The sequence below is a fragment of the Gavia stellata genome, chromosome 32 (genome assembly GCF_030936135.1).
Source record: "Gavia stellata isolate bGavSte3 chromosome 32, bGavSte3.hap2, whole genome shotgun sequence".
Classification (NCBI taxonomy): Eukaryota; Metazoa; Chordata; class Aves; order Gaviiformes; family Gaviidae; genus Gavia; species Gavia stellata.
Window position 1 is genome coordinate 1431159 of NC_082625.1, and position 23370 is coordinate 1454528.

General features: G+C 66.2%; 2 protein-coding genes across 2 annotated transcripts; one reads left to right on the forward strand and one right to left on the reverse strand.

Annotated features, from left to right (window-relative positions):
• Positions 1 to 7293: 7293 nt before the first annotated feature.
• ANO8 (anoctamin 8) lies at positions 7294 to 16589 on the reverse strand. The gene is made up of 18 exons (XM_059831958.1): positions 16490 to 16589; positions 13589 to 13699; positions 13276 to 13408; positions 13050 to 13188; positions 12577 to 12673; positions 12052 to 12168; positions 11847 to 11974; positions 11441 to 11602; positions 11041 to 11193; positions 10821 to 10947; positions 10670 to 10725; positions 10506 to 10580; positions 10103 to 10246; positions 9080 to 9751; positions 8793 to 8984; positions 8580 to 8711; positions 8101 to 8211; positions 7294 to 7971 (listed from the first exon to the last, which is right to left on the reverse strand). Exons 1-18 carry the CDS (start codon positions 16587 to 16589, stop codon positions 7294 to 7296), a joined length of 3327 nt encoding a protein of 1108 aa, XP_059687941.1.
• Positions 16590 to 19144: 2555 nt separating this feature from the next.
• Positions 19145 to 23168, forward strand: GTPBP3 (GTP binding protein 3, mitochondrial). The gene is given in 11 exon segments (XM_059831624.1): positions 19145 to 19172; positions 19264 to 19380; positions 19383 to 19455; positions 20757 to 20992; positions 21334 to 21420; positions 21531 to 21733; positions 21846 to 21918; positions 22006 to 22149; positions 22292 to 22457; positions 22571 to 22849; positions 22937 to 23168. Coding segments are annotated over 11 exon segments (1638 nt in total).
• Positions 23169 to 23370: the final 202 nt, after the last annotated feature.

The following is a 23370-nucleotide window of genomic DNA, read 5'->3' on the forward strand; positions in this document are numbered from 1 at the left end:
ACTTCCTGGTGCCTTAGTGCATTGAAAACAACATAAAAATGTTTAAAAAAAGAAACCCTGGGTTTTTGCTGCCCGCACTGTTTGTATAATACCTAGCTCCTCTGACTTCCAACTCTCTCGTTACAAAGTGACTGAGATTTAGTGACCCTCAGGGGTTTTTTGTATATGTCTGCATAGTGGTATTTTTATTGTTTCTGTTACCAATGTACACTAACAGTTTGGGTTTTTTAATGAAAACTTGAGATACTTGTGGGAGATCAGAATTTTTTTTTTTTTTTTTTAGTTGAATAGTGCATCTCTTCTCAAAAGTCAAAGTAGCAGAAACATGTTTCTTGATCTCGGGGGTGATGAGTCCATCTAGGAGCAGCCCCTTCCAGCAGACTGTCCTGTTGGCAGGCGTCTGTCCCATATTAAACAGCGCTGGAGCTTGTGCCCAATGTGAGCAATTAGATGTATGCTGTGTAAGTTTAGAATATAAAAAAGTTAGGCACCGCCTTTTTCTAACATAAAAATACACTAGTGACTGATGTGCAGGGAAACTAAAGTTTTGTTGAGGTTAATTCTTGATAGCATATGATCACTTCTTTTTTTAGGGGAGAAATAGGTAAATAAATACTCCCATAAGAGTTAGAGGTGGGAAAACGTTGAAAGAAAGGATAGACTTTAACGTGTTCTGTGAATTCACAGCTGAGGGGACAGGTAACTGCGTCTGAGCAGCAAGGTCTGGGTGTGTTTGCACTGATGGTTGGCTCCTGGAGTTTGCTGGGTCAGTTCATTTTGTCAGAGTACGTTCAGTCAGGTAACGTTGGCATGTTCGGCTTTCACGGTGTTGCCTGTTTCTTGGAAATTTCTTGGAAGTTTTTTCGAGACCTAACGATCGATGCCCTGAGCAACGGGCTCTGCGTTGGGTGTCGCCTGTGCTTTGAGCAGGAGGCTGGAGGCGACCTCCCGGGGTCCCTTCCAACCGATGAACACCGGGAAGTGCAGAATGCAGCACAACCTGTGCCTGGAAAGCTTTTGGTTTCTGTACGAAGCTGGCAAGCTGTGGAGGACTGTTCGCAAAGCTTGTGGAGTTTGCAAGCATGCGCGAAAGTTTTCTTTGACAAAGCCCTGAAACCACATTGTGCTACAAAGAGCAGCGAGCGGCAGGATGGAGACCCAGAGCGGGAGGGGAGGAAGGGAGCTGCTCGGCTCCCCATCTGCCTGGGGCTGCGGCTCAGCCTGGACCGAGGTTGTCCTGGGTTTAAACTCTACCACAGGAGTATTTAAGGTGGGCAGAAGGTTTTTTTAGATGCATTTCACTAAGAGGATGCACTTAGATGCATTTCAATGTAAGAGGACAGGCTTTTAGAATCATTTAGATATGTTAGATGTGATTTTAAAAAAAAAAAAAAAAAGACTTGTTTTCTTAGCCTTGGCAAGACCTGAAGCACCAGCAGCGTACTGGTCTGGATGTCTGGGATGCGTGTCCCAATGACTGTTAGGAGCTGGTTGCTGAGCCGGGTTGTGATGAATCCAAAGGACACGCTTCACCCGACCGCTGTTTTCTGTCATCCTGGTGAACGTGCCAAGCTGTTGGTGAACTCCACGTGCGCGCAGTTGTTCGGGGTTGTACCGACAGCTCCGATGGGGAAGGCTGTGAAGTTGGCTTTGGAGTAGGATAGGCTGGAAGATGGGTTTCCTTCCCTCTCCAGCGCGTGCCTTACGCGGCAGTTCAGTTGTCGGTGTTTGGACTGTTTCCTGTCAGGCAAATTTTGAACATGCTGAACATGAGTCTTAAAATTTTCACTCTGTACTAGGTAGTTATAATAGCTGTAACTTCAAAGCTTTATTTTTTGGTGAGCTCCTTGACACTGGCCTTAAGGGCAAAGACTAAGCAGGAGTCTTGGACTTTTTCTAACAGTGCAGCTATCAGCTATGTTACCACTTACTGTTTCCCAGCTTGCTTGTATACCACTAGCTTCATTTTTTTGTTTTTAAGACTTCTAAAAAAGACCTGCGTATCTATAATAGAAAAACTAATTAGTGTTCCAGGATTGATGACATCAGCTTGGCAGCCGAGGAATTGTGCGACACACTGACCGTGACCAGAGAGCTTCCAGCTGATCTCTCCCCGTGTCAGGTTTTGTCTTTATGTTTTTGGATGTGTAACAGGGAGTGGGAAATCCTTTTCTTTAAAGAAGAGAGGGTTGCATTTACCTGGGAGCAGCGAAGGGTATTTTTGGGAGCAGTGCAGAGGATGTGCTGGCTGCTGTGCCTGCAAGGGGGTATTGCATCATGGCTTCGGTTAAGCACTGACTGACCTTCACGCCGCACTGACTGCGCTTTCGGGTTCCTCTGCTGCTGGTTCACGACGTCTGTGCCCTGACAGCAGAGAGGGCAGCCCTGGGGTCTCGGCTGACAGCTGATCTGGGATGTTTGCGGCTAGTAATCGCCAAAAGAGGCTGAGTCAGCAGGCTATCGAGGTGGACTGGCTATGCCAGCTGACAGCTTACTTATGGGTCTAATGGCTGCATCCGGGCTATGCTAAATGACTTACTATTGCAGCATCGGCTTGCAGAGCTCACCCTGAAACGCGTGTGCTGGCAGCTGAGTTGTATTTTATATAAAAGATGTGTGTCATCTTGAGAGTTTAATGTCAGGGAGGAGATAGGACTTCTAGAACCTCATCTTTTTTTAACTACTGGGGAAAAACACCATCTTCTAGATATTGAAAAGGCTGAACCTGGCCTGCGGGGAAGAACATGGAATGAAATACCAGCTTTCAAATTCTCTTTAACACTGAGATTCTGTTTTTAAAAGCAAAACTTGCCTAGTGTGTCCCCAAGTATGAAGAACTAAGGCTCCCTACATATGTGATTTTTTAGAATTGGGTTGTTCTAGGAATTAAAAAAAAGCCTTATTGGCGGTCTTGATGCTTTTTGAGGAGTCTGGGTGGCTTTAACCTTTGTGGTAGAGTTCCAAGCTTTGCTGATGTAAACCTGAAAGTAAGCATCCAGCTGGCGAGATCGAAGGGCAGCACTGCTAAAACTTGACCCTATTTCAAATCAGGATTTTTTTCCTATGGTGAATTCCTTGCTGAATCAGTCGGTGAGGCAGGGTGAGCAGGCACGCCTGCAGACCAGCATTTGTCGCTGCGGTCACAGACAAGGTTTTCCACAGGTTGTCGGCCGCTCTTGTTCCCCTTCCCCTAACCAACTCCTCAGCAGCGTTCGGAGGCGAGAGACAGCTCCACTCCTCGGCTCACCAGCCCTGTGGGAAAGCGAAGCTGCTTTGTGCAGCCTTATGCACAACAAGGGTGGTAATTGTGCTCTTTGTGCTCTAATTCTGCTTTTAATTTCCTCACCTTCATGACCGAAGCAAACTTTATTTGGCTAGCGACTTGCCTGGTTGCTACCAGCTCCACAGACATCCCCAGGACAACTCCTCCCTGTTCGCTCCTCAGTGAATCGCAGTGCTGTAATCCCTGGCATGTTGCTGTTAAATGCACACCGTGCTTTTATTTTTTTTGAGACACACGATACTGGACAGTCTAACAGGTCGAATACTGTCCCCTGCTTTGATAAGCGGCATGGATGTGTGAGTATGAAAAGGGGTGAGGGGCTGGGGAGCGTCGAGGCAGCGGAGTGAGCCGGCGGAGAGCAGGACTAGCTCTCTGGTTCGTTCCCTAACGATGGCTCTCAGGGCTGTGGGGACATGGGATGACTAACAGCTTACTGTAAGAAATAGGATGAAATCTGAATGGATGGTCAGAGCTGAGTCACCGCGCTGTCTGTGCTACGGTTGTGCTGATTTCCAAATGCATTCATTTCTTATGAACCGGCGCACAGTGTGCCATTAACAGGCTTCACTGGGTATTTTTAGTTAAACCACCCCGTCCTTGGCCAGTTGCGCATCACGGCTGGGTGTCTGCGAGCGGCTCGGAGCTTTCTGTCGTCCGCAACCGCTTTTAACTCCTCCGGTCCGTTCAGCACACACAATCCCAGGCTTTTTTTTGCGACGCAGCACCGAGCTTGTGAGTCTGTGTTACTTCCAACTTGTCTTTGCAACTTGAATTTTCCTCCTTTGCAAATATATTGTCTTGTGGGGCTGGGAGAAGGTGGGTTTTCCTGAAAGCTGCATGTTGGCAGATGGACTGCCCTCGTGGAGTGACTGTAAATACACTGTTAGCTGAATGTCATGGCCATTGGATTTTTTTTTTGCATTTATTTTTAAACTATTCCATGTTTGATACTGTGTATAATAAATTTGCAGAATTTAGAGGATTATAACTTTCTTCGTTCTTCCTCTACCTGACAATACGCGCGAGAGCCGCGGTGTGGCTGCTGGAGGGCGCTTGGCATCGAATCGCGCCGGCGGGGTTTGGCCTTGTGTCGCCGTCTCCAAGCTTTGCCCTGCATTAGAGGATTGTGAAGGATGACAACATCCCCAGTGTCCCCTTCCACCTTCCCTAGGGACAGGAGACCTGAGCCTTGTCCCCTGAGCAGATGCCCTGTGCAAGCCGCTGCAGGTAATAACTTAGCCCATGCCTCAGGCTTGTTGAAATATATTTTTATTGCATTTCTGCAGGTTTTACAAAAATATGACAAAATAAATTAAAAAGAAATAAATAACCCCCTTCATTTCTTTTCGTTTCCAAAGAAATAAAACACAACAAGGGAACAAACAACAACAAACCAAAACAACCTGACTCTTCCCTCCTTTGTGCAGTAACTGCCCAGAAGAGTGAGATACCAGACAGGCGGCCGCTTGTAGAAATACGTTGTAGAGAGAAATGTTTAAAAACGCCCTGGGCTGTGGGGTCCTGGCAGCAGCGGGACCCTGCCCTCTCCTCGGGCAAGCGGTGCAGGAATAGATGGTACCAGGACTGTCGCTCTCAGGAGGGAAATGGGATAAAAGAAACTCCCTTGAAGACCAGCGTGTGTTCAGGAGGGGCAGAGATGAGAGCTGGCCCCGACCAGCCAAACCCAAGCAGAGAAACTAAATGAAATGGAGAAAGGGAGAGCGCTCCGCACCTCTGCCTGCAGCCCTGCCTGAGCTCGGGGTGCGTGCAGGCAGGGCAGCCGGGCGTGGGGCGAGCCTTGGGCTCTGCAGAGCCCCCAGGGCCGGCAGCGCTGTGGCAGGGTGCCGCGCCGAGGCAGGGGTGGGTGTTTTGGGTTACCTGGTACCCCCAGCCGGGCCGAGGTCTTTCCTCTTGCCATCGATTGACGCGCTGCTGCTGCTGCTCCAGGGCACGGCCACGGTGGTGCTGGTCTCGCTGGGTTTCCCAAGGCCTGCGTGTCCCAGTTTCCCAGCGCTCCCTTTTCCCTGGCCTCGCCCCAGAAATCTCTCCCGCACCCTCTGCTCCTCGCACCCAGGAGAGGCCACGGCCGGTGCGGGAGGGCGAGGGGGGACCAGTGGCCCCGGGGAGGGCACTGTCTGCAGGGAACCAGCCCTGGCCCTGTGGTCCCGGGGACAGTAAAGCTCGGGGCTGTCCCCAGCCCACGGGGGGATCTTGCCCCCACTGCAGCGCGGGGACCCCACCCCGGTGGAGGGGGACGGTGCCCTTGGCCCCGGCGAGCATCTCCCTGCCTGCGCTTGGACCATGGGCAACACCTCGGCTCTCGCGCTGGCAGCGCCGGTGAGCGGAGCAGCAGATAAAGCCTTTGTCCTCTCCTGCCCTTATTGCTGTATAAAATGGCTTGATTCAAAGACTGAAAAAAATTACATGATGTGTGGAAAGAGATGGGGGGGGAAACAACCTGACGTTTCCTACAGCCCAGGTCTTGGGGAGAGAGGGGTACAGGGACCCCGCCCGAGCCTGGACCAGGCACAGTGATGGGGTGGCCGCCCCAGCGGCACCCCCGGCTCCCGGCAGCCCCCCGCCTCTCCCCTGCTTGCTTTGGAAATGGTTGGTGGCTGGTGGGCAGAGCGGGTGGCGAGGGGCGGGAGGGAGCCGGCAGGGCTGGATGTCCCCAGCCAGGTCACCCGTGGACACCGCATTGGGGTGCCACCGCCCCGTCCTGGCCCCTAAAGCGAAGCAGCACCGAGCAGAGCCGCCGAAAAGCAAGGAGCAGCTGCGTCGCAGCCCCTTCCCCGCACGCTGGAGCGAGGACGGCGGCTGTTAAAGCACTAAGACTAGACCCAGCGATGGCAAAACCTTCGCCCCGGCAGAAGCGAAGCTGCTCCCACCCCCCCACCCTGCCCTTGCAGAGAGCTCGCGTTTACCCCCCCCCAGCCCCGCTCCTTCTCCCGGCTGCGACCTCTGTGTGCGAGTGCCTTATTGCGAAATAATTCCACGAAATAAGAAAGCGGAGAGGGGAAGGGACCGTCCCGGCTCGTGTTGCAGTCGCTGGGGCCACTGCCCAAAGCCGGCCTGACTCTGCCAACTGCGGCACCGGTGCCAGCTTCTCGCCTCCGCCGCCTCGAGCCGTCAGACGAAGAAGGGGAGAGAGTTACTTGCGTTGGGTTTTGTTTCGGTTTTAGTGCAAGAAATGCTGCCCATGCATGGGAATCCAGGTGGCTGGCGCTCGCCGCTCACCCCCCTCCCTCCCGGCCGTCCGGGTTTTGGGCAGGAAAACATCCCGGTGCTGGGAAGGAATCCACGCAGAGGCTGCCGGGAGCGGGACGGAGCAGGGCACGGCCCCGGTGCCAGTGGACCCCCGGGCGATGGCTGTACGGCAGAGGCTGTAGGCACGGGTGAATCGGGCTCCTCTCGCCGCTGCTCCCATGAGCGCTGCAGTCTCGTCCCTCCGCGATCCCAGACGTGGTGCTGAGCCCGGCAGGCTGGTCCTGGTGGATCTGGCAGCACCAAGCGTCCCCTGTGTCTCCTCGGGCTGGACCATGGCATCACCCTGTGCCGGACTCCTCGGGGCGGTGGGTGCGATGCCGGCGGCTGGCACGCCGGGGTCATGGTGCAGAGCTGGACCAGGGCACCTCCCAGCCGTGAGCCTGCGGAGGGGCGCAGGAGGGAAACCAGTCGGGATGCTCCATCCGAGGCCGCGGCCAGCCCCTGCTGCTGCTCGCACCAACGGCGCTTTGCTCAGGTGTCCTTGGTGCAGGATGCGGCCAGACCCCCGCCGGAGCTGGGGCAGCGGCGGGTCCCAGCGGAGGGGCTGGAGGGACGTGAGGGGATGCGGCAGAGGGGGACGGTGCAGGGCGAGGGGCCAGCACTGACACCCAGCAGGCTCAGCCCAGCCCTGCGCTCCCTGCGGCGGGGGACGGCGAGGCGAGGCGAGAGGGTGACGATGTCCGCGGCTACCTGGAGCGGGGAGCAGGCAGCCCCGCTCGCTCCCGCTCCCCCAAAAGGTCCGGTTAGAGTTTATAGCCCCCGCTCTCCTCCTCTGCCCGGCTCTCCGGCTCCTCTCGGCCCCCCTCCTCCGGCACCCCATTGAGATGGGACTTGCTGGGGACCGGCCGCTCACCCGTGTCCGCTGAGGGGCCGGGCCGGGGCTGGGGGGAGGTGGTGGCCACGGCGCCGTTGCCCCCGGCCCCTTCGGACTTGCCGAAGTTGAAGAGCTTGCCAGGATTGAATGGCTTGGTGGGCGACTGGACCTTCTCGGTCCCCGTGTCCCGCTTAGTCTCGGGGGATTTCAGGAACTTGAAGCTGAGGAAGCCGGGGAGTTTGTTCTCGCTGCCGGTGGGGGACTGGGGGGACCTGGCGGTGGCTGTGCTGCTGGCCCCAGCCCCCCCGGAGAGGAACTTGCCCTGCAAAGGGATGATCTGCTTCAGCTTCATCACGTTGTTGGTGGCCAGGAGGGAGCTGGGTCGCTTGGGCTTGTCGGAGCCGTGCGAGGTGCCCCCGGAGCCCTTCCCTTTGCTCTGGCTCTTCTCGTGGGCCGGGTCCTGCCCAGCGGCCTCGGGCTTGGCCTCGTCGCGGCTGGACTCGCGCTCCTTGCGGGCCTGGTACTCAGCGTGCCGCTGCCGCTCCTCCTCCTCCCGTTTGCGCCGCTGCTGCTGCTGGAAGTGGTGCTGCGCCTGCCGCTCGTGCTTCTGTCAACGGAGAGCACGTCACGCCCGGGGACACCTCGGGGACACCCTGGGGAGCCCACCGGCCCCGGGGACGGGGTGTCCTGGCTCCGTGCTCAGCCCCGAGGAGGGTCCCACCCCGACATCGCCTACCTTGAAGGCCTCGCGGCGCTGGTACTCCAGCTTGGCCATCTCCTCGGCCACCCAGGCGGGGATGTCGGGGATGGCCACTTGGATGACGTACTTCAGGAACAGGGCGAAGTGCTGCGGGGGGAAACACGGGTCCGGCTGAGCATCCCCACCCCGGGCCCGGCTGAGCATCCCCACCCCGGCCCCGTGGGCACCCCCTCCCGAAAGGCAGCCCGCAAGGGATGCGGGGCCAGAGAGAGTCCCTACAATAACACCCCGGGGGTTTCTGAGCCCCATCGCATTGCTCGGCAGCACCCACCGCGAGCTGCCTGGGGTTGCAGTGGAGGGTTTAGGGCTGGGACCCCACCCCTGGAGGGGAAGGTCTGGGGGAGCCCTCGGCTGTCTGAGCCAAGACAACGCCTTGTCACGCAGCAGGAGACCCTACAATAACAGACGCCCGTGGAGCAGGCGGCGGGTGCAAGCCCCGGGCGCAAGCACCGTACCTCCAGCACCACCACGGAGATGATGGCTCCCTCGGGGCTGAGCCAGGGGAAGAGGCGCTGGAGCTGCCCGCACTGGGCGATCAGGTAGCAGTTGACCACGATGGCCAGGACGCCCATGGCCTCCATCACCTTCTGCAAGAGCGATGGTGCTGGGGATGAGCCCCCAGCCAGCCGGGCCCCCCGCCGGGCCCCCCGTCGTCCCCCCCAGCCCACCTGCCACTGCCCGATGCTCTCGACCCGCTGGCCGAAGGGACGCTGGAGCCCCGTGCACAGCTTGAAGGCGTCGCTCCGGATCTCGATGATGTTGTTCACCAGGGCGCACATGGCGGCCAGGGGGAAGGCGGAGGAGAAGAGCACCACGTAGCCGAACTGGATGAACATCTCCTGGTAGTCCTGGAAGGTGTCCTGGGGAGGAAGAGGAGGAGGAAGAGCACGTTGCAATGGGGCTGGGGGGGGTACACCCCACCCCACCGGCCCTGTGTTTCCCCTGCGCCGCTCACCTCATACTTCTTCATGCAGCTCTCCACCTCCGCCTGCGTCAGCTGCGTGGAGTAGTCCTCCTCCGGCGGGTCGATCCACGACGCCCGGTTGCGCCGACGCCCTTCTTCCTCACCCTCCTCCTCCTCCCGGCTCTCAGCCGCCCGCCTCCTCCGGCTGGCCCGCGGGACCACCGCCGGCTCCGCCGCCTTGACCGGGCTGCCGGGGGGACCTTCAGCCTCCTCCTCGTCCTCGCACAGCTCGAAGACGGACGCGGGGTCCATGCCCTTCTCCACCATGGTGGGGCTGCCCTCCTCGAGGAAGCTCTCGTCCTCGGGGCCGCCGGGCTCCCCGCCGCGCCGCTCCGCCTTCTCGATGAAGCTCACCTTCTTCAGCTTCAACCCGCAATCCAGGGCGCTCTCCTCCTCCGAGTCCGACTCGCGCCGCTCTTCCTCCTCCTCCTCTTCCTCCGGCACCCCGCAGCCCCCGTTCAGACACTTCTTCTCCCCCCGCAGCCCCTCGGGGGGGGCCGGGGGGTGGCGGCGGGGGGCGAGCAGGCAGATGACGGTGTGGGCGAGCTGGCGGAGGCTGCGGAGGCTGAGGTCCCCCCGGCGCAGCCGGCGGTACAGGTGGGGCTGCGACACCTCCCTGACGTTCTGCAGGAACTGGCGGGTGATGAGCAGCGTGGCCAGCATCTGCGCGGGGACACGGGGCGCACGCTGTCACCCGGGGAGGGGGGGGACAGCACCCGGCGGGGGGGGCTGTGTGTGTCCCTGCATCCCCATCGCCTGCCCCCGCGGGGTCCCCGCTGCTCCCCATGGCTGTGCTGGCGGAGCGGGACAGCCAAGCCTGGTGTCCCCCCCATCCTGTGACCCCCCCATTGGTGACAACGGATGGGATGGGACCTCAGCAGTGCTGGAGTCACATGTGCCACTGCCAGCCGGAGCAGAGATGGGGTTGGGGATGCCCGTGTGTCCCTCCCGGGGGCAGCGGGAGTCCTGGGGGGGGTGCAAGGGGATGCCCGGCTTCCCCCTCCCCGCTCCTACTTTGGATACTCCCAGTCTCCAGCAAAAGCCCAGGAGGCCCTTAAAGAAGATGAGAGAGAGGTGGAGGTGGAGGAGGATGAAGGGAAGGAGAGCCTCTTTGAGCTGACGCACGAGGCTTTGGGAGAGAGAGAAGATGAGCAGGAGCTGTGGAAGGGACAGAAGAACAGACAGACAGACAGACAGAGAGAGACCGTGAGCAGGAGCGGGAGCCGGGGACCCGGCGCAGCCTCCGGCTGGGAGCGCAGCAGCCAGGCACCACGGCGGGGGGCATGCGGGGACACCGGCCCCCCGGGAGGGCACAGGGGGACTGCGGCAGGGGTGGCTCAAGGACATCCGTCTGTCCATCTGGGCGACGCCGGGGGGTCTCAGGCCGGCCCCGCCGCCCCCGGGCACGGCCCCTTACCTCCTTCAGCCGCTCCATGTCTTTGAGGTAGAAACCGATGTAGAAAAGACTCAGGTATGAATTTACAAACTGAAACTGCGGGAAAGGGGGGGGTGAGTGCGGGGCGGCTGCCAGGACCCCCCCGGTCCCCTCTGTCCCCCCCGGAGCCCCCGGCCTCCTCTCACCAGGATGATTTTGATGATGAGGTGTTTCTCGTAGGCACTCTGCAGGCGATAGTTCTCTGCAAAACAGAGGAGGGGGGTTCAGGGGGTGCTCGGGGTGGGGTCCCAGCACCCAGCCCTGCCAGCAGCACCCCTGGGTGCCATCCCCACGCACCCATGTCATTCAACCAGTACGCGATCTTCTTGTAAACCTCGTCACAGGCGGTGACGATGACAGCCAGGACGATTTTGGGGAGGAAACGGATGATCCGGGGCAGCTCCTGGATGCTCAGCACAAACTCCTGCAGGGACAGGGACGGGGACGGGGACGGGGACGGGGACGGGGTCAGCGCGGCAGGGGCTGGCAGCCCGGCGCAGGGGAGATGAGGACCCACCTGGAGCTGGAAGCAGCCCAGCATGAGAAGGAAGACGAAGGAGAGGCAGGCGAGGCAGACGGGGAGGCTGACCAGGCACTGGAAGAGCAGGCGCTTCCACGGCGGGTAATAAAACTCCTCCGCGCTGGTCACGGGGCTGATTCTCTTAATGCCCTAACGATGGGGGGGACACGGCAGCGTGTGACCCTCCCCACGGCGGGGAGCCCCACGGGATTCCTCCGTGACCCCAGCACTAGTGGCACCCAGTGCAGACCCTCTCAGGGTGCAGGGGTGGGGGGTGTCACGAAGGCGCCAGTTCTCTGCACCGAGCGTGGGTGGCTTGTCGGGGTTGGGGGAGAGCTCAGCTGGACCCCAGCCCCGGGGACCCCCCCAGGCACGGGAACCCCTCCCCAGGGCTCACCCTGAACTGGGGCCGGGGCTCCTCGATGGACTCGGCCGGGGTGTCCAGTGTCCCCCACTTGTAGGCGAACTCGGCCCCGCGGCGCTTCCACTCCTCGAGGAAGAGGGTGGCCCAGATGACGTTAAAGATGGCGAAGACCACGCAGCAGATGTCCTGGCTGGTCTGCGGGACGGATGGCACCAACTGCACCGGGGTCGGTCCCCTCCCGTCCCCAACACCCCCCCACAGCCCTGAGGAGCCGCACGGTGCTGCCCCGGCCCCACCACCCCGGGCTTGGGAGCCTCCCAGCTCATAGCCATTACAGTATTGAAGCATCATAGGGAAAGCCCGGAGCAAGGAGGGATGCAACCTGCCCCCCCACGCCCCCCAAACGCGGGGATCTCCCCCATTTCCCGGCCCCTCTCACCTGGTCGCTCTCGGTGAAGGTGTAGAGGATGGAGCCGAAGACGGCGGGGTACACCATGGCCGAGGTGTAGAAGCCCAGCCAGGCAAAGTACATGGCGATTTTCACCCCAAAGTAGTCACAGATCTCATCTGTGGGGGCCGAGGGGAGGTGTGAGCGGGGCCAGGACCCCCAGACCTCCCCCATGCCACTGCCCCCAGCGCCTTACCGAGCGGCTGGGACTCGCAGACCGCCTGCACCCAGGACTTCATGAGCCGCTTGAGGATCCTCTGCTCGTGCAGCGGGAAGACCTGCTGGATGACGCCGCGGGCCGCCAGCTCCGGGACTGCGCCGCAGGGCACCGAGTGAGGGACGGGCTGCAGGGACGCTGCCAGCCCACCTCGGGCCGCCCATGCGTGTCCCCAGATCCCATGTGTGTCCCCAGATGGCCCTGGTGCGGTGGGGTTTGGGGCAGGGACAACGGGGAGAATGGGTTTGGGGGTGACCGTGGCACGTTGGGGCTCTCTGCCCAACCCTGGCACTGCCTGGCCACAGCACGGCACAGCCACCGTGCACCCACCACCCCGTCCGGCGCACAGCCCCAGGGATGGGGACACGCAGTGACAGGGGACCCTCACTGCGTTTGTGACCTCTGGGACCACTGTGGCATGACTTGGGCATGGGCTGGGCAGAGGGAGCGGGGCAGTGGGGTGGCAGTGCCGCACCGCACCGCACCGCACCGTGCCGTACTCACTGATGGGCTGTCCCTCGAGGAAGTGGATGTTGTGCAGCGACTCGCCCTGCTTGGCACGCAGGTTCTCCAGCCAGTACCTGATGATGTTTTGCCGTTCCTGCGGCACCGCAGCGGGGTTGAGCCCGGGGCGATGGTCCCACTGCTCGGCCCCCGGCCCCTCTCCTGCCACACCCGTGTCCCCATCCCCTGCCCTTGTCCTGTCCCCTCCCTGGACCTGCCTTGTCCCCAGCTTGGGGGAGGGCTGGCTCAGTTCCCAGCTGGGCTCGGGCTCCCTGATCCCATTCTTCACCTGGGGAGGGGGAAAGGACCTGCCTTCCCAGCCCCATGCCCCTGCATCCCTGCCCTGCACCCCACATGCCTGCATCCCTGCGTCTGCGCATCCCTGCATCCCTGCCCAGCATCCCCGCATCCCTGCATCCCTGCCCAGCATCCCCGCATCCCTGCCCCATGTCCCTCATCCCTCCGCATCCCACCTGAGAGGTGAAGAAGTAAAGCTCGTTCTCGATGTTCTCGTAGATGTAATCCTCCTCGCAGGAGAAGCTCCGCATGCCCCCACCGAATTCGGCTTTCACCGGCTTTCGCAGCCCGATCTCATCGGCCCCGCGCAGCAAACTGCAGGGAGGGGGGACGCGGCTGGGGATGCGGGTGGGGGCACAGTGGGGGATGCGGCAGGGGCTGGGGACGCGGCCAGGACCCTACCTCTCGTAGGTGGCGGTGACGAAGAAGGCATAGACACGGGTGTGCTTGTGGTGCCGGACCTGGACGATGAGCTCGGGGATGCCGAGGCGGATGTGGTTCAGGAGCCAGAGCAGCGTGTGGTCGTCGGTGGTGTCTGGATGACATCGGTCAGCACCGTGGCAGGGACCAGGGTATCCACGTCTCCTGGTACAGCCCACCCCGGTCCCCATCCCTCCCCACGTCCCCCATCCCTGCTGCAGCTCCGCACAGCCATCCCGGTGCTCCGCACCGGCACCGTCAGCCCCGGCCCCAGATACCCCGGGCATCTCCCTACCCGGGAAGGTCATGAGCACGTCGCAGTTTTCCGTGGGCACCGTCTTCATCCAGGCCTTGTGGGACATGATGTAGCGCCCGGCCTGGAGCAGCCGCTTCCCGAAGAGCTTATCTGCCGGAGGGAGGGAGGGAGGGATGGAAGGAGGGAGAGAGGGGGTGAGCAGCCGCGGGACCCCATGGGGCATCCCCTCCACCGCAGCCCTGGGAACCAGACCCCGAAGCACCAACGACTCAGTTGCCGGCACATGGGATGGGTGCAGGGACCCCGGCGTGTCCCCGGCGGTGGCCGTCCCCAGCAGTGGCCATGGCAGCAGGTCATGGCCCCGCTCGTGGTGACGCTGGCCCCGGCTCAGGTTTCTCCTCCGGCAGCTCAGGGTGCCCAAAAAGGCCCCGACAGCTGCTGGGGAGGAGCTGGCGGCACGTTCTGGCACCCCTGGGGTGCCGGCTGCCGCGGGATGCCCCGGGGTGCCCCCCTGCAGCCCCCTCACCGCTCACCTCTGCCCGCAGCCCCTCGGCGGGACCGGGATCCGGTAGGGCCGCGGCTCCGGGAGATGGGAAACCGCAGGAAAAATGGGGAGAGCGAAAAAGCAGCCGGTCTCCATGGAAACCCGGGGAGGCCCCGCGCCAACGCGGTGAGGCGGGATGGGGACGGTCCCCACGTCACCCCTCGGCAGGGGCCAACGCAGGGATATGGCCCCTGTCCTGCTGTGGGGTGCCCACGCCATGGGGACACTCCACCCCTGTGCCCAGTGTCCCCATCGCACTTCTCGGGGTGGATGGGGACTGGGTGCATCCCAAAACGCTGCCCACAGCTAGCAGGGCGGGCAGGACGAGGGTCCCTGATGGTACTAGGGGGGGTCCCCCCACGGGACCCCATTTCTCCCTGCCCCATGCGGCAGCGTGCCCAGCCACCTCCCTGCCTCAGTTTCCCCTCCTAAGCCAGGGTGGCAGAGCCAGAATGGGGTGGGTGGACCGATGCCCAGGGGACGTCATGGCCTCTCCGGCCGCCCCAGGGCTGGGAAGGTCCCAGGGCTCCGGAAACTCGGCTCACACCGGGACCTGCCAACCCCGAAAAACAGGAAATGCCAAACCTGCTCCGGCAGCTCATCCCAGGGGATGCACCCCGGCTCTGGGCACCCCCAGACACCCCTGGGCTGGGGGAGTGGAGCAGAGCAGACCCCCCCCCCCCACCAGCCAGGCTGAGACCCAACAAACTCATCGCCTGAGCTGCCGTCACGAAGAGGCCGTGGCGCCAGGCTCTGAAAGGCCGCCCTGTCCTGGCACCGTGGGCGAAAGCCGGGGATGGCGCCAGGCTGCCAGCCAGCCAGCCGCCCCCGAAGCGGGGCCGATCCTGCACCCTGGGGCACGTCCCGCACCTCGGGCCCAGCGCTGCCGGGGTGCCAGGGTGGTGGCTCGGCCGCGCTTGCCAGGCAGCTCGCCGACGCCGGCAGGGTGAGCTCACCCACCCTGAATTATTTACACCCTGCCGGGAGCGGTGTAACCCAGCCGGCAGCACGGGCAGCGGGGTGGGGGCACCGCGGGGGCCCAGCCGGCGGGCACAGGCGGGCAGCGGCGGAGGCAGCCGGCGAAGCCTGCACACGCGTGTGCACCAGCGTGCAAACCGGGGCGATGCCAGGGGGGTGTGCCAGGGGGGTGCCCACCCCGATGCCTCAGCTCTGGGTGCAGGAGGGTTTTTCCTGCCCAAGGTCATGGGTAAAGACGTGGCCGAGACACAGAGGGGTCCCCAGCGCTGCTCCTGTCCCCCCACCCTGGCTGGGCTTGGGGGGCCAGACCCTGCTTTCGCCCCGCTCCGGCCACGGGGTCCTTCTCGCCCCGCTGCCAGCGAGGGCGGCCCCCAGCCCCCTCCCAGCACCCGCTGCCATCACCAAACTGGCACAAGGGGTCCGCCAGCGGAGCGTGGGGACGGAGCCCCGCAGCATCCCAGCTGCGTCCCCCCCTTCCCTCTCGTCCCCACGGCCACCCGCTCCCCCCGGCACGCTGGGGCCATGCTGCTCACCTTGGCTCTCCGGGATAAGGTCACGGGAGCTGCAGCGTGCCGGGGACGGGCACGCCACTGCCCCACCAGCGAGCGGAGCCCGCGGCCGCCCGGGAAGGAGGCATCTGGGGGAGCGGCGATGCTGCCTGGCACGGGCGGCCGTGTCCCGGGGGGGGGACAAAGTGGGTCACCCTCCCGCAGGCGGGAGTCCCGCTCGGCTGCGCGGCGGGCAGCAGGCCCTGCCTGCGCTGCCTTCTCCCGGGGACCCCAACCCGGCCGGGGGGACGTCACCTGTCCCTGGGCCCACGCGGGGGGGACCCCAACCCCGGCTTGGGGACCCCAACCCAAAGCCCCTGTCCTGCACCCGCTGCCCAGCACTGCCCCAGCCCGGCCCCGGGGGGCACAGAGCCGGTCTGGGGTGGGGCACGGGCCTGTCCCGGGGGGGCAACCGGACTTTCCCGGGGCGGGGGGGCTGCATGGCCCGGAGGTGACACGGGGGGAGCCTGGACCCGATGCTGGGGAGGTCACCGGTACGTCCGCGGGGACACAGACCGGTGCGTGGACCCCACCCCGGGGGGGCACAGCCCAGTCCCGGGGAGGGAGGGACGCGCAGTCCCGCTCCCCGGAGGACCGCAGACCCCCGTGGGGGCGCGGGGCCGGGACCCCCGGGGGTGGCACGGAGCCGTCCCGGGGGTGGCACGGAGCCCTCCCGGGGGGGTGCTCAGAGCCCCACCGGGGGCACGGACCCCCCTCCCCGTCCCCGGGGAGCCGCAGCCCGGCCGAGCCCCGCCGACATCCGCAGCGAAGCCGCAGGGAGCGGCCCCCCCGCCCCCCCCCCGCCGCCGCCGCCCGCAGCCCCGACCCGACCCCGGCGGCGGGGGCCGCTCCCGCCCGGTGCCACCTTACCCAGGACGCCGGTCGGGGCCGCCGGTTCCGCTCGCTCCTCGCCGGCCGGGGCCCGCCGGGGCCGGTCGCCGTCCTGCGCTGCCACCGGCGGCTCGGGCATGGTGCGGGGCTCGGCGGCGGCTCGGCGGCGGGGGCCGGTGCATGGGGGCCGCCGCGGCTCCGGGCTCGGGGCCGGGGCCGGTGCCGGTGCCGCCGCCGCCGCCGGCGGGCGGGAGGAGGGACAAAGGCGGCGGAGCGGAGCGCCGCGCTCCCGGCCCCTTTAATTGTCTGGTTGGCCGCCGTCTCCACAGCGCCGGTCGCACCGGCCACGCGTGTCCGGCCGCGCCCCGTGGGGTGGTCCTGCGGGGAGGGGGGCGGCGGTTCCCCCCCCCCCGCCGGGGTCGCGGAGCATCCCGGCTGCCGCCCCGGCCCCGGCCCCGGCATCCCCCCGCCCGCCCCCCCGGGGCTGCCCCACGTCCCCAGCGCCCCCCCCCGCTCGGGACTGCCCCACGTCCCCAGCGCCCCCCCCCGCCCCCCCCGGGCTGTCCCCTGCATCCCCAACCCCCCTCTGCCCTGCCTGCCCCGGGGCTGCCCCGCGCCCCCCCCGTGCCCCCCCCCGGCTCCCCCCGCCCCGGCGCCCGGCCCCGCGGGTCAGGCTGGTCCCCGGAGCGGCCGGGGCGGGGGGGGGTCCGGTAACCCGACCGGGGCTGCGCGCTGCCTCCCTGACCTCTCGGGAGCCCTCCTCTGCCCCCCCCCCCCCCCCCAGCCCGACCCCGCTCCCTCGGGGGGGACCCCACCCAGCTCCCCGCAGGGCCGGGGGGGGTCCTGGGGCCGGCCAGGGCACCCCGTGAGCCCCCCGGCAGTGTGGGCCTTGGGGTGGGGGGCACCCCTGTGCCAGGTACCACTCACCGCCCCCCCCCCGCTCCGGGCACGCCCGCGGCTATTTTGGGGTGGGGGGCACCCCTGTGCCAGGTCCCGCTCGCCCCCCCCAGCTCTGCACATGCCCGCAGCTATTTTGGGGTGGGGGGCACCCCTGTGCCAGGTCCCGCTCGCACCCCCCCCAGCTCCGGGCACACCCGCAGCTATTTTGGGGTGGGGGGCACCCCTGTGCCAGGTCCCGCTCGCACCCCCCCCAGCTCTGCACATGCCCGCAGCTATTTTGGGGTGGGGGGCACCCCTGTGCCAGGTCCTGCTCGCCCCCCCCCCAGCTCCACGCGCACCCGCAGCTATTTTGGGGCAGGGGCTGGGTGCCAGCGCTGATGAACGGTGCCACAAGGAGCCGTCCCCTCCTCTGGCATCTCTCCTTCGGCAGCTGGAGGGGGGGGGACAAGCTGGCACATCTCCCAGGCCAGGCCTGGCCGCCGTCCCTGCCTTGGCCGGGCACGGGGTGCCCCCCCCCCCCGCCCAGGGGGTCCGGCAGAGCCCGAACCCCCACTAGAGCCTCCCGGGACCCCCGTGGGCCGGGTCCACTGCCGGGTGGGGAGGGGAGGGCTGAGCGGCTCCGAGCTGGGGGGCAAGGGGGGGGCGGCGCAAGGAAAAGCTTCTGCACCCCAGGGTGGGGAGGGGGCCCGGGCTGGCCTGGTCAGCTGGGGGCTGCCCCGGGGCCTTGCAGGGCTGTGCGCGTGGGGCGCCTGCACCCAGGGACCCCCAAGCCCCCGGGGAGCCCCCCCCCCATCCCCAGAGCTGGGGCTGCTCCCTGCCGCTGCTCTCTGCTGCGGCTCCTGCTCTGGGTTCCCACCCCTCGTCCCACGGAGCGTGGGGGGGCGTGGGGGGGTTTGGGGTGCCCGCAGGGATTTAGCACAGGAGGCGACGTCGACGGGTCTCCAGCACCCTGGGGATTCCAGCATCCCGGCCAGCATCCCTGCCTGCAGCCCTGCCTACATCCCTGCCTGCATCCCTGCCTGCATCATTGCCTGCATCCCTGCCTGCTTCACTGCCTGCATCCCTGCCTGCATCCCTGCCTGTATCCCTGCCTGCATCCCAGCCTGCATCCCTGCCTGCTTCACTGCCTGCATCCCAGCCAGCATCCCAGCCTGCATCCCAGCCAGCATCCCAGCCTCCATCCCAGCCTCCAGCCCTGCCTGCATCCCTGCCTGCATCATTGCCTACATCCTAGCCAGCATCCCTGCCTACATCCCTGCCTGTATCCCTGCCTGCATCCCAGCCTGCATCCCTGCCTACATCCCTGCCTGCATCCCTGCCTGCATCATTGCCTACATCCCAGCCAGCATCCCTGCCTGCATCCCTGCCTGCATCCCTGTCTGCATCATTGCCTACATCCCAGCCAGCATCCCTGCCTGCATCCCTGCCTGCATCCCTGCCTGCATCCCAGCCTGCATCCCGGCCCTGCTGCTGCTCGCTCCTCCCCGCTCCAGCGCCTTTGTCTGCATGGCCGTTCCCCCCCGTCCCCCCCCGCCACCGCAGCGGCCCGCAGCCCTCCCCCGGCCCGAGCCCACCCAAAACCGCTGCGGGCTGAGCTGAGATTTTGGGGACTGCGGGGGGACACCCCCCAGAGCAGGGGGGGACCCCATCGTCCTGGCTGCCTGCACCCCAACCCCTGCGCGCCAGCTGGTTCAGCCCCCCCCCCCCCCCCGGCTCGGGCCCTGAGCGGGAGGGGATGGGGACAGGGACGGGGTCCCCCAGCCCCGGGCGGGGACGGGGGGTGGGTACCCCACCATGACGCTGCTTGGGGAAAATTTCTGTGGTTCACGGAGCAGGGGGGGGGGGCGTGGGTGGCTGCGGGCCCCTCCCTGCGCAGACGGCGGGGGCAGCATGTGGGGACCCCCACCCCGCAGCCCAGGGGCCCCCACCGCGGGGGGAGACCCCCAGGACGTGGAGGGGGCTCTCCGGGGAAGAGCAGCTCCAACTTGGCTGGGTGCGGAGCCGGCTGAGCCGCCTCGGGGCCTGGGGGTGCCAGCACAGGGGACCCCCCGGGGGGGGCAGGTGTCCCCCAAAAGCCCGAGTGCTCCTGGACAGCCTGTGTCAGGGTGGGGGCGAGGGAACCCCCATCCCCGAGGGACGGGGACAGCAGTGGGTGCAGAGGGGGTGGTAGGGCAGGGCCCGGGCAGGGGTGGGCTCTGCCATGGGGGGACACGGGTGCTGCCCCCCCTGCTCCGGACACGGGGACCCCCCCACCTCGGGGTCCTGCGGTGCTGGGGGTTATTTTTAGGGTGCAGCCGGGGGGTCGCGGCTGTTTGGCTCCCCCCGGCCCTGCACCCGCAGGACGGCCCTGCAATACTGGGGGGGACCCCCGAGGGGGTCCCGCTGCACCCCCACACCCTGTACCCCGCGGGGGTCCCGCTGCACCCCCACACCCTGCACCCCCGGGGGCAGCACCCAGGCGGCGAGCGGGCGTGCAGTGCCTCGGGGGCACCGGGGGAGGCGGCTGCAGCCTGGCAGCGCTGCCCGCCCGGCGGGGACAGGCAGGGAGCCCGGGGGGGACACGCAGGGACCCCCACAGCCGCCCCGGGCAGCGCTGCGCCCCGCGCCGGGCGGAAGCGATCGGCTCCTGCACAGCCTCAGGCGGCGGGACGTCATTGCTGGGCTGCTGACCAATCAGAAATGGGATCGCTGGCACGAAGCCCGCCCCTCGCTAGTGCGCTGACCAATCGACGCGCGCGGATGGGCGGGGCCAGGCGCTTACGCTGAGGCCGCCGCGAGGTGCGGGCGGGCGGCGGGGGCTCATGGCGCTGCGGAGGGCGCTGAGCGCGGCGGGACGCAGGTGGGGGCACCCTGGGGAGGGGGGGCCCTGGGGTGGGGGGTGCGCCTGGGGTGGGGGGTGCACGGGAAGGGGGAGTACCTGGCGGTGGGGTTGCACGGGGAGGGGGTGCACCCTCGTACGGGGGGTGCACAGGAAGGGGGGGCTGCCCCCCGGGGAGGGGGTGCACGGTGGGGGGGCACCCTGGTGCCTTTTGGGGGAATGTGGGGTGGGGTTGCACCCCAAAGCGGAGGGGTGAGCGTGGGGAGAGGGTGTGCACGGAGGGGGGGCACCCCTGCACCCTGTCTGCCTGCCCCGGGCCTGGCAGGGTGCGGGGGGGTGTGTGCAAGCTGGGGTGGGGGGCTGCAGAAGGGGGGGTGCACCCCAGAATCTTGGGGGGCATAGGGAGGGGTCTGCACCCCAGGGCCCAGTGGGAGCCCCTTTGGGTCTGTGGGGTGCACGAGGAGGGGTCCCGGGGGGGTGAATGGGGGGTTGTGCACCCCTGCACCCTCTCTGCCCCGTCTGGGGGGGGTGTGGATGGGGGACCCTCCACCCCAGCACCCCCTCTCCGCGCTGCCTGCCCCGTCGCAGGTGGGCGCAGCGCCTGTGCTCCGCGGCACGCGGAGACACCATCTTCGCCGTCTCCTCGGGACACGGGCGGTGCGGGGTGGCCGTCATCCGCACCAGCGGGCCCGGCAGCCGCGGGGCCCTGCGGAGCCTCACCGGGCACCCCGAGCTGCCCCCGCCCCGCGTCCTGGCCCTGCGGCGCATCCGCGACCCCGCCACCGCCGAGCCCCTGGACCGCGGCCTCGTCGTCTGGTTCCCAGGTGGGGTTGGCATCAGGTCTCGGTGCTTGGTGGGGGTCTCGGTGCCCGGCACAGGCGGCGCTCAGCCCCTCTTGGCTTCCCCGGCACCATGCAGCCGGCTAAGCGCGGATGCCAGTAGCGATGGTCCTGGTCAACGCTGGCCCCTTTGCACTGATCCGACACAGCCGCAGCACAGCTGCTAGCGGGAGGTCTCTCCTGAGCCCCCCCAAAGCCCCTCTGGGGTTGAAACATGCGTGCTGCCACGGGAGGGGAAGGGATGGGGTGTGCCGGATCCGGCCGGGTGTGAGGTCCCGGCGGTGCGATCAGTCGGTGCCCATCCAAGCCGTGTCCCGGCTCTGCAGGTCCCAAGAGCTTCACTGGGGAGGACTGTGCCGAGCTGCATGTGCACGGCGGGCCGGCGGTGGTGAGCGGGGTGCTGCGGGCGCTGGGTGAGGCTCCCCCCATCCCTCCTCCCCCTCTCCTCTCGGGTCCTGCCCCCCGGGGTGCTGCTGGAGGGTGCCCCCGGCTCGGGGAGGGGGGCTCACCCCGGGACTGGCAGGGCGCCTGCCCGGGTTGCGTCCCGCCGAGCCCGGGGAGTTCACGCGCCGAGCCTTCCGCCGCGGGAAACTGGACCTGACGGCGGCCGAGGGGCTGGGGGACCTGATCCGGGCGGAGACGGAGGCCCAGCGGCGGCAAGCGCTGCGGCAGATGGAGGGCGAGCTGGGCCGGCTCTACCAGCGCTGGAGCGAGACCCTCACCCAGGTGAGGGTGGTGGGACGAGGGCTCGGATCCGGCCACACAGGTTCCGCTGCCGGTGCATGGTGGCTTAGGGACACGGGGCCGGGCTGTCCCCACTGACTCCCCCGACCCCCAGGCTCTCGCCCACCTTGAAGCCTATATTGACTTCAGTGAGGATGACAACGTGGAGGAAGAGGTCTTGTCCCGAGGTGAGGCTGGCAGGGCAGGGGGGGAGCCAGGACGCACGGTCCCTGCTGTCCCCGCTCCCGCTACGTGCTCCCGCTCTCTCCCCGCAGTGGATGCCACCGTGCGGGCGCTGGAGCAGGAAATCGGTGCCCACCTGCGGGACGGGCGCCGTGGGGAGCTGCTCCGGGGGGGGGTCCACGCCGTCATCGCCGGCCCCCCCAACGTGGGCAAGAGCAGCTTGCTCAACCTGCTGTGTGAGTGGGGCACGGGGTGGGGGTGCTGCTCGCAGCCTGGATGCCGTTCCCCCTCCCTGGGGACAGCAGTCACTGTCCCCGATGCCAAGAGGGCAGGGGGGGCCCCAGCATCGTCCTCTGTGTCGTGTTGTCCCCCGCCCAGGCCAGCGTCCGGCAGCCATTGTGTCGCCAGTGGCGGGGACGACGCGGGACGTGGTGGAGGTGGCCCTGAACGTCGGCGGTTACCCCCTGGTGCTGAGCGACACGGCCGGGCTCCGCGATGCCACCGACCCCGTCGAGCAGGAGGGGGTCAGCCGCGCGCGGGACCGGTGAGGCTGGGCTGGGGGGGGCCGGGCTTGGGGGTACCCCCCACCGCAGGGGCCAGGCTGGCTGGGAGGTGGCAGGATGCGGCCCCTTGCCCTACCCTGCCGCCCCCCGCCAGGCTGCGGCAAGCGGACCTGGTGCTGGCTGTGCTGGACGCCGCGGCGGTGCCCCCCGAGCCGGCCGGGCTGGGGGCTGCCCTGGGGTCCCTGCTGCCCCCCGCCGCCACCCCCTGCATCCTGGTCCTCAACAAGGCCGACCTGCTGCGGGGAGACGGAGGGGCCCTGCGCGATGCCTGCGCCCAGGGGGACCCCCTGCCCCCCGCCGCCCTCCTCTCCTGCAAGACGGGCGAGGGGCTCGACCACCTCCTGGAGCTGCTGGCACGGCAGCTGGCACGGCTGTGAGTGCGGGGCGGCACGGGAGGGGACACCAGCCACCCTGTCCCTGCTCGGGGGGGGGTGCTCCAGGCTGGTTCTCGTCCCCCCAGGTGCGGAGACCCCCTGGCAGGCTCGCCCAGCCTGACGCAGAGCCGGCACAGCCTTCACCTGGGCGACTGCGCGGCGGCGCTGGCACGCTACGACCGGGAGCGCCGGCGGGACCTGGGGTTGGCGGCCGAGCGGCTGCGGTTGGCCCGGCGGCACCTGGGCCGGATCACCGGCCACGTGGGCGCCGAGGACGTCCTCGACATCATCTTCAGGGACTTCTGCGTCGGGAAGTGAGGGGCACAGCAGTGGGGGGTCCCCTGGCTGCGATGCCACCGGCGTCAAGGACCGTGGGCAGGGGAGCTCTTGGCTCCGTGCTGGTATTAAACCGTGGTGCCTTCGGCGGCTCTGGTGTCCTTTCCCCTCCCTGGTCGCCGGTGCCACGGGGCTCTGGCGTGTTTTCCTGGCCGGGGAAGTGTGTCCCGAGCCCCAGGCTTGA

Bases quoted from the DNA above. Each gene is read 5' to 3' on its own strand.
- ANO8 (XM_059831958.1), bottom strand. From the start codon at position 16,589: ATGCCCGAGCCGCCGGTGGCAGCGCAGGACGGCGACCGGCCCCGGCGG. The intron at 11,975-12,051 runs GTAAGGCGCTGG...CGGCCCCCACAG, and splicing joins CTGCGAGTCCCAGCCGCTCG to ATGAGATCTGTGACTACTTT. The intron at 8,985-9,079 runs GTGAGCGGCGCA...CTTCCTCCCCAG, and splicing joins GCTGCATGAAGAAGTATGAG to GACACCTTCCAGGACTACCA.